This window comes from Mandrillus leucophaeus, unplaced genomic scaffold (assembly GCF_000951045.1).
Source record: "Mandrillus leucophaeus isolate KB7577 unplaced genomic scaffold, Mleu.le_1.0 Scaffold840, whole genome shotgun sequence".
Taxonomy (NCBI): domain Eukaryota; kingdom Metazoa; phylum Chordata; class Mammalia; order Primates; family Cercopithecidae; genus Mandrillus; species Mandrillus leucophaeus.
Genome location: NW_012109142.1, coordinates 699,647 through 709,604, shown reverse-complemented (window position 1 = coordinate 709,604; position 9,958 = coordinate 699,647). Strand labels below are relative to the sequence as shown.

The window sequence follows — 9,958 nt, the reverse complement described above, 5'->3', positions numbered from 1 at the left end:
TTTTTTTTTTTTTTTTTGAGACAGAGTCTTGCTCTGTCGCCCAGGCTGGAGTGCAGTGGCGCGATCTGGGCTCACTGCAAGCTCCGCCTCCCGGGTCCACGCCATTCTCCTGCCTCAGCCTCCCGAGTAGCTGGGACTACAGGCACCAACCACAACGTCCGGCTAATTTTTTGCATTTTTAGTAGAGACGGGATTTCACCGAGTTAGCCAGGATGGTCTTGATCTCCTGACCTTGTGATTCGCCTGCCTTGGCCTCCCAAAGTGTTGGGATTACAGGTGTGAGTCACTGAGCCCGGCCGCATTTTTATATTTTATAACAAATCCTAAAATATAACTTTCACTCTTAATGTTAATTTTTTTAACCAGTAAATATTGATGATTGTTTATTCTTTGCCAAATCCAATGATTATTACTGTGGGAATATTAGAACAATAAAATATCAGCCCTGTCCTCAAAGAGATCACAAATTAAATACTCAATATTACTGAACTTGAATCAATTTCAAAATACAATTTCTCTAAGTGATAACTTACATGGTACAGAGTGTAGGTGCTTTAAAAATGTAAATACAAGACATCAGTGTTGGCTGCGGTAGCTCAGATTTCAACTTTTCTGTTTGTTTGTTTGTTTGTTTTAATCCAATCCAAAGTCTTCCTACCTGCTGATGCTTCTGAATTCATACTGCAATCAGCCTTGAATGACCTCTGGTCTATAAAACCAGACACAGTTCAAGTAACAAGAACACAGAATCTCCAGAGCAATATCTACACGGTAACATTCATATCAACTAGAGGTAAGCTTGTATTTAATTTTGCACTTGTAGGAAACAAATGTATATCCTGTGCCACTCTAAAAGTTCTATAAGATGACAGAGAAAAAGACTTAGTTTAATGTCAGCAGAAATTAAATGGTTATTTTTTTCTATGGTAATTTAAATTTTAGTTGTATTTCAAGGAATGTACAACTCCAATGCATGAGAAATGCACTATACATACTACAAATGCATTTTCCATATAATAGCCTACTTTATAAATTAGTAAAAACTAGTGAAAATATTCTTTCTGAAAATAAAATTTAGGCAAACCAATATTGTCCAGGAGACACTCATCTGATCAAATCTTGCCTACTGAAAGGATTTTGTGGTCAAATTCACATGGGAGACACTGTATACCATGGGTCTTCCTTCAAGACTGGCAGAGCTCGTTGGAATATTAAAATCCCTGAGGAGTCCTGCAGTATTAAAAAAAAAAAAAAAAGGAAAAAGAAAAAAGTCAATTCACCTGTGTTTAATGCAAACTTATTTTTTCTCTCCATCTTTTTTTTCAAGTAGTAGCTATTAACTTCCTGTTACTGTTTTACGCAAAACACTTTTGGAAATATTGACACAGACATTCTGCCTTCAAGTCAGACTTCACAACTAACTTGGCTATTTGGTATATTTAGCCCAGAAAGTGGGTCCCTGAATGTGTGTTTATGTGTGTGTGTGTGTTTACTTTTCTTTGGGTAATCATTATTTTTCAATTCATGTAAGTAAAATGTTACTTCAATATTTGTGTCTCATTTTATGAAATTGTTTAGTTTATTTGATTGTTGAGTGGAGGATAAAGAATTTGATTTTACATGAATTTAAGTTTTAAAAAGTGTACGAAAGTTAGATTGTCAAAATACTTATGAATAAACATATGAATATCCTTTCTGATGTATTTTTATATATCAGAGAGAAATTTTAAGACTTCAGCAGACACCTTAAGAAATATGGTACCCAAATCCTAACTGGGCAGATTTTAAGACTTTCCCCAACAAAAAGGGTCAAAAAGATCAGTGAGATTCCACTGGTAGAGCATCCTTTCAAAGAACAGAGACATTTGAGGACAGGCCTTATTCCTCTCGAAGTGGCAAAGTCAATGATTATCATACTAAGTGGCATGGTATGAACAAACCTCACAGGTCAGAGATTGTTTCCTGGAATTCATCTTCGTGCCCTATTCATGTCTAAAGAAAACAGCAGTATTTCAGCTGAGCATTTGCACTAAAATAATGGTACTAGCACAAAACTAAAAGAATTTTTGGAATATCCTACTGCCCATTGATCTTTATCTCACGGTCCTAATACATCAGTCTGTTTATCTTACAATACTTCCTTTTGCATAGAAACAGTGCCTTAAATATATAGCACTTTGTCTGTTTTGCCATTTATGCTATGGATAAATCTGCTCAAATTTAAGGATCTACATCGTCCCCATTCTTCCTTCTTTTGTGATAGTGGAGCACCAAATGAAACCAATTTGGCTACATTTGAGTGTCTATTTAATATATATATATATATATATATATATATATAAAAATATGTATTTGTAGTTTTATATATAGGCATTTTATTAGTTAACTTCTACAAATTCTGTTTGGCACTTAATTTCAGGAGATTTTGATCTGCTTGGTTATGAAGTAGTTGAAGGGAATAACGTCACACTGGATATTACAGAACAAACCAAAGGAAAACCCAACTTGGAGACATTCACACTGAATTGGGATGGGATCGCTTCTAAGCCACTCACTCCATGGTCATCAGAGGCTGAAGTATGCTGTGGGAATGTTTCTACCACGCATTTTCCCTGCACCCTCTCACATCATTCATGGGCCATTTGTAGACAAATGAGAAAGAGATATTACTTGAAAAAAATCACTGCAAACTATTTATCCCCTGATCGACTCACCATAATTTATATACTGTGAACACTTTTATCTGAAAGGAGACTAAGAGTCAACCTAGTGCAGCCACCCCTTTTTCCAAACAAGGCATATATCAAAGGTTCCAAACCCTTGCCCTGCCTATGTGTAGAAGCTCTGAGTCCCTCTAACCACACGGGCATTGTTCTTCACTCAAAACCCAATTTATTATCCTGCAAAATCAGAAATTCCTTGAGAGATGTAGTGCAATAAAAGCTTAGCTATAAAGTGTTGGTTAAATATCCTATTATTTTATGAAACAGAACACCATTTAAATGTCAACCTTTTATAAAGAACACTTTAAGGAGGAGTAATACATTCTTCTATTTGGCGTGATAGGTTGGAGCCTACCCATAGTGAGGAGAGAAGGGAGGAAATATTCCAAAGACAAGAGAAGGAAAGGGGAGTTTTTAGGTCTGTGCCAACAGGGTCTAATGTACCTCTATAGGGGGCAGCTGTTCAAAAAGAAAGAATGCTTGTGAGTTACAACATTTTGACAACTTATCTGGACAATGAATTTAAGTTAACATTTGTTTGCAGATTAAAGAGTATATATTGTCTCAAGCCCTTAATTCTAAGTGACAATTATTTCTGTGCTTTGCTGGAGAAATTGATCTGGAAATTATAGGAGACTTGTGAATATGTGCTAATTTCTGCATAATCTTCAATAATTTATTATTTTTGAATAATTATAAATACAAGCTTACAGCATTTGCATCTAATCTTTTTTGAGACAGAATCTCGCTTTGTCACCAGGCTGGAATGCAGTGGTGTGATCTCCACTCACTGCAACCCTCCGCCTCCCAGGTTCAAGTGATTCTCCTGCCTCAGCCTCCTGAGTAGCTGGGACTACAGGCGTGCGCCACCATGCCCAGCTAATTTTTGTATTTTTAAAAGAGACAGGGTTCCACCATGTTGGCCAGAATCTATTGGAGTGTATCTTTTTTTTTTTTTTCCCAGTTACTTTTGAGTTAGTTGGAAAAATTATTTATTTGGAATCTATCTAATTGGGTACTAATTAATTTAGGTTTGCTTCATTGCTCTCTTTAAAAAGCTACTAAACAAATATGTCTGCCTTATGTAATAACTAAGTATGGCTAATATTAGCCAATTCTATGTAACTATTGTTATTCTAGAATAAAAGTTTTGAAAACTCATTGGCCACTAAAATTATCACTCTTAAAATTATTTAGAAAGTTAACTCATAATCATGACTAAAGTATGGGAATTACGAAAATGTTCTATTAGAACTAATTAGTAGAATCAGGAGTAGGATTACTAGTGTTCTAACTTTTCATGAAAAGAAGTTACTAATGTTTATATTGTTAATTTAGTTTCAGGGAGCAGTGGAAGAAATGGTTAGCAGTAAGTGTCCACCACAAATTGCAAATTTTGAAGAAGGATTTGTTGTGAAATACTTCAGAGACTATGAAACTGATTTTAATCTGGTAGGAAATATTTAATAAACTGTGAAACTAACCAAATGATAATTTATATAATGGTTTGAAATTTTATAATTTCTTTTTTGAAGTAGCATTAATAACTTAGTCATTCACAATCAAATTGCAAAAATGACTTTGTTATACATTTATTGTAAGGGCTGTTGGTAGGTGCTATTGGTAGTGCCTTCTATGATTCGTTTGTCAAAAAATTTTTACTACTCATGAATTTTCTTACTAGAAAGTAGGAAAGCTGAGCAAAGGTAAGATTTGTAGTGTTTTTGTTTATTTTGTGTATTAGGCCATTGTTGCATTGCTATAAAGAAATACCTAAGACTGGGTAATTTAGAAAGAAAAGAGATTTAATTGGCTCACAGTTCTGTAGACTGTATAGGAAGCATGATGCTGGCATCTGCTCAGCTTCTTGGAAGGCCTTGGGAAACTCTCAATCATGGTGAAGGTAAAGGGGGAACAGGCACGTGAATTGGCTTGGTCAAAGGCAAGAGAAAAGAGTGGGGCGGTGCCACACACTTTTAAACAACCAGACCTTGTGAGAACTCACTCAGTGTCATGAGAACAGCACAGATGGGATGGTGCTAAGCCATTCATGAGAAATCCACACCCATGGTCAAGTCAACTACAAACAGACCCCACCTCAAGCTTTGGGGATTACACTTCAACATGCAATTTGGTGGGGACACAGATCCAAATCATGTCATTTTGCTTGTGTTTTCTTTTTCTTTTCTGTCTTTTTTTTTTTTTTTTTTTTTTTTGAGATTGAGTCTCACTCTATCACCAGGTTGGAGTGTGTTGGTGCAATCTCGGCTCACTGCAACGTCTGCCTCCCGAGTTCAAGCAGTTCTCCTTCCTCAGTCTTCCAAGTAGCTGGGACTACAAGCACCTGCCACCACGCCTGGTTAATTTTTGTATTTTTAGTAGAGATGGGTTTTCACCATGTTGGCCAGGATGGTCTTGACCTCTTGACTCCGTGATCCAGCCGCCTCGGCCTCCCAAAGTGCTGGGATTGCAGGCATGAGCCACCGTGCCCAGCCTTGGTTTATGTTTTCTTAACATGGATGCACAGTATATCCTTTCTTCTCATTGACTTCAGAGATTATAATATATGGTGGGGCATTATATGTTTTTATGTATTATGTAGTTTTATATAATTGCTTCTCTTGCTTTTTGACATAACACTCTGGTTAATTAGTACACGGCCCAGTCATTATTTCCTTCTGAATGAGATATTTTCTTTAATATAGAGTAAAGGAAGAAAATTGAATATGTGCTTTCTAATTCTTATTTTCAAGTCTTCAGGAAGTCAGCTATTTGCTATTTCCAAGTGAAAACTGTAAGAATAAAAAATGTATACTCCAGTTATTTAATTCAGATCAATACCCTGGATATAAATATAAATCCTTAAAAATATCTCTCATGATACTTTTCATGAGCAGATTAGTGAGATAAAATCTTTCCATTTAATAGATGACCTTTTTAGCTTCGTTTAATAAACATATGTGTATTTATGTTCTATTTTGAATGTAGTACTAGCAGCCATGAGGATGGCACCTGTAATTTACCTTTTACTCCTTACCTACTTCATCTCTCATCATTACCCTCACGTGCATTTCCATGCTGCATCTAACCTTAACAGTTTGCGTTCCCAGCACCATGCTCTCTCACGCCTCTGCTTTTTTGTACAATTTTGGCCTGTCTCTGAAGCCCCTACTTTCTTTTTACCATTTGCACAGTGCCTTTGACACCTTTTTTTCCATTCCAACAACTGCTATTTATCTTTAAAGACTTAACTCATTGTCACTTCCCCTGATCATCTTTCTTGATGCTTTTATGTGAGTTAGATGCCTCCCTTGAGCCTTAGTTTGATCATCATTGGCTTCTTTGTCTTAGACGGATGGTCTCTATTTACAGGGATGGGGTTCTTCACCACTTGAATCCTAAAGATTAAATAGCAAACACACAAACAAGCAGAAACCTGACACACAGTAAACACTGCATAAACACTCATGGAAAGAATGAATAAATACCCGTAAAGAGCTCATAATGTAAGGAAAAAAGTCGAACTTGGGAACTAGTCAAATACTGGTATAAGGGATTATATAATTATGGATCCAAATGAGAACTTTAGATTTCAGACAAGGAAGAAAACATCTCAAGTTAAAGTAATCGGGGAAACAATGGTATCTGGGTTAAACCTTGAATGGTGTGGGTGCATACATTGGGGGAAAACCAGAACAATAAATCATGTTTTCATTTGAAATATTATTGTTTCGGTAGGAACATATTAACAGAGGGCAGAAGACAGCTGAAACTGATGCTTACTGTGGTCGTTATTCCCTGAAAAACCCAGCTGTCCTTTTTGACTCAGCAGATGTTAAACCAAACAGACGACCATATGGGGACATTTTATTGTTTCCTTATAATCAGGTAAGCTCAACAAAATGATATGCTAATTGAATCTGGAACATACCTTGGTAATAAAATTTCATGAAATTTTAAGACAAACAAAAATGCTTGCCATATGAATAGTATGTCATATTGTAACAGGCACTGTAGTGTAAATTCTGGGTGCTTGTGGTTTCTTCTGAGGATTTTCAAAATAATAAATGTATACTATATATATATGTTTATAGCACCACATATCATGTATTATATTTCTCTTTTAATTCAGAAAAAATTATTTGCACACAAGTTTAAATACCAAAATAATTAAAAATGTATAAGCTTCTTCATTTTTATTCATTAATTGAGAAGAAAGAAAAATGGCTAGCCATCGTAGGGTGATCTTGGGTATCCGGTCAGAGAGAAGTGAAACCAAATTAGGAGCACAGGAGATGGCAGTTTTAATGAGGGCATTTGACACTGTTAATCATAGATTCACCCTTTCTCTTATTTTAAAATTCTCAAATTGTGGCATCTATCCTAAAATTCAAAGTTCTTAATATATTTGGCATGCTTAAGGACTTGGGGATCATTAAAATTGGTATTTAATTACTATTTTACAGTGACACTGATCTCTATCTCTAAATGTTCAACGATATTTACATCCCATTTAATTTGCCTGGATGTTTACCTCTCTTCTTTCCTATGTGCATTGGACTTTTAAATTTGCTGAGTAGCTTAGAGTTAGTACATAACTCATCTCCACAGAGAGTGAATTGTTTGCAGTTTTAAAGGACACTATGCCTAAAAATAATAGATAATTATTATTAATTGTAAGGTCACCTCAACATCACTTTGTCTATAAAATCTTTTCCAATTCTTCCGCAGCTAACTGGCTGAAATTAATCATTTCTTTCTCTGTGTTCTGGTACATTTTATGTAGAAAATGCCCAATAAATATTTATTGACTTTGAATTTATTTGAATTGTTACAAAACAATGTAATGGTAACATATTGTTACCAATGATTTTCATATTTTTATGTAGTTATGTTTAGCATACAAAGGATTCCTGGCAAATTATATTGGTCTAAAATTCCAGTACCAAGACAATAGCAAGATTACTAGAAACACCGATATACAATTTACATACGACTTTGCTCATGGAAACAAGTAAGTTACGCTATGAATTTGAAAATTAAGTTATACCATGGTATATACACTACAAAGATAAGACAAATCCATTTCTTGGGGTTTTACGTTTTTGTTTTGGTCTGTTTGGGGAGATGATGGCAAATCACATGCACAATGGATGTAACTGTAGTTTTCCTATTCTACACATGAACATCCAACAGAAATAGTCGTGTTTTAAAGAAATCTATAGATTATGAAAATAACAACTGGTCATGTCATAATCACCCATAACCATAAAAAGACAAAACAATGGTAAACTTTAGAATTTAAATTATATATTACTAAATCTAACAATGTCCCTAGTTGTTGCTGGAAGGTAGAGACAGACTTATCACAATATAGTTGTTATAGTTTGATCACTGAAAAAAAAGGGAATAGAGATATTTTGAAATAATGCTTGCTATACCAAAAATTAGACACATAGAAATGCAAATAGAGAAACATAAAGGAAGAAACAAAATGAACCTAGAGAAAGCTATTTAATGACTACAACTGTCATGCCCTTAAACACAATTTAGTTCTATATAATTATTTTGGGGGTTTTATTAATTTTTATGTCTTCTGAAATTTATGTCAGTTGTGACTGCATTTTCATACATGGTACATGCAAAAATTTCATTTACAATAGAAGTAATAATGAAGACATACACAGAGACACACAGCTTTCTATTTTATAAAGTACTCCCCATAAATTGTTGTTGTTTATTAAAGTATAATGTACATAAAGTAAAATTCACTCTTTTTAAGTGCACAATTTAGTGAGTTTTAACATGTGTATATGGCCATGTAACCATTACTCCACTGAAGACATAGAACATTTCCTCTCTACAATTTTTGAAGTTTATTTTCATATAAAATTTATCTCATAAAAATAACCATAATAGGATCTCCATATCTTGAAAAGATTTCTTTTTTTATTTGCTTTTTTTCTGTTACAGCTACATCACAATCTTTATTTTATATGGGTCTATATAGAGTTTATATGATACTTTAATACATGTCATGTAAGTTTCCATCATTTTATAAGATATGGAGAACATTATTCTATTATAATAAGATATGAAGAGCACTATTTTTCTTCCCATCATAGAATAGAACTCTGTAACTCAGAACTGCCATGTGTGGAACAAGTGTGAGGGAGAACCAGCGTCTCCTCATGACACCCAGACAGAGGGAGTGAGAAAATCATCCAAAGTTGGAAATAGAACCAAATGTTTACCATAAATAAGACAAAGACAATAAATAAAAACAGGCAAGATGTTAATGGAGAGTCGAGTAGTTAGATAGGAAGAAACAGCAGTCTTGATGGGGGAATGTTTCTTGATGCAAAAGCTGCTCCTCAAATCTGCAATTTCAATTGTCCTGTTTTCTACATAATCCTAACACTATTTTTTTTTTTTTTGAGGCAGGGTCTGGTTCTGTCACCCTGGCTGGAGTACTGTGGGACCATCACAACTCATTGCAGCCTTCATCTTCTGGACTCAAGTGATCCTCCCACACCAGCCTCCCTCTCAAGTAGCTGGGACTACAGGTGTGCACCACCACACCCAGCTAATTTTTGGTTTTTGTAGAGAGTGGATCTTGCCATGTTGCCACAGCTGGTCTTGAACTCCTAGGCTCAAGCAATCTTCCTGCCTAGGCCTCCCAAAGTGCTGGGATTACAGGCATGAGACACCATGCCTGGCCCCCAACACTATTTTCAAAATGCATCAACCAGTTCCCAATTCATAACTTTAGAAATTCATGTACTCTAAAAATTGCTGACATATGTTGGACTGGAAGGGAAACCTTGTTTGTTAAAGGTTTTAAAAACTATATCTTAGAGGATAAGATGTGTAAAGTGGGAGACAGCCAGGGCGAAGACCTGGAGGTGCTCCAGCAAAGCTAGGTCCCCAGACTCTATCAGGAGGAAATCAGTTGTGTTCACTGGGACAGTGGCAGAAAAGTGACAAAGATGGGACCAGGCAGGTGGGTGGGAGCATATCAGTGTTATCTTTCCTGTGGAACTGGAATGACCTTATGTTAAAAAAAAAAAAGGAGGGGGCTGGGCAACATGGCAAAACCCCATCTCTACAAAAAATACAAAAATTAGCTGTACGTGGTGGTGCACACCTGTGGTCCCAGGTACTCAGGAGGCTGCAGTGGAGGATTGCTGGAGTCTGGGAGATCCAGGCTGCAGTAAGCCAAGATTGTGCCACTG

The 9,958-nt window shown here is 35.6% G+C and overlaps 1 protein-coding gene across 1 annotated transcript in view; it reads left to right on the top strand.

Annotated features, from left to right (window-relative positions):
* PKHD1L1 (polycystic kidney and hepatic disease 1 (autosomal recessive)-like 1) overlaps nt 1-9,958 on the top strand; it is a 168,118-nt gene that overhangs the window by 38,022 nt on the left and 120,138 nt on the right. Inside the window, exons 17-21 of the mRNA XM_011968382.1 lie at nt 650-793; nt 2,420-2,577; nt 4,062-4,175; nt 6,462-6,611; nt 7,613-7,737. Of these exons, the coding sequence (XP_011823772.1) occupies nt 650-793; nt 2,420-2,577; nt 4,062-4,175; nt 6,462-6,611; nt 7,613-7,737 (691 nt within the window). The remainder of the gene's footprint in view (nt 1-649; nt 794-2,419; nt 2,578-4,061; nt 4,176-6,461; nt 6,612-7,612; nt 7,738-9,958) is intronic.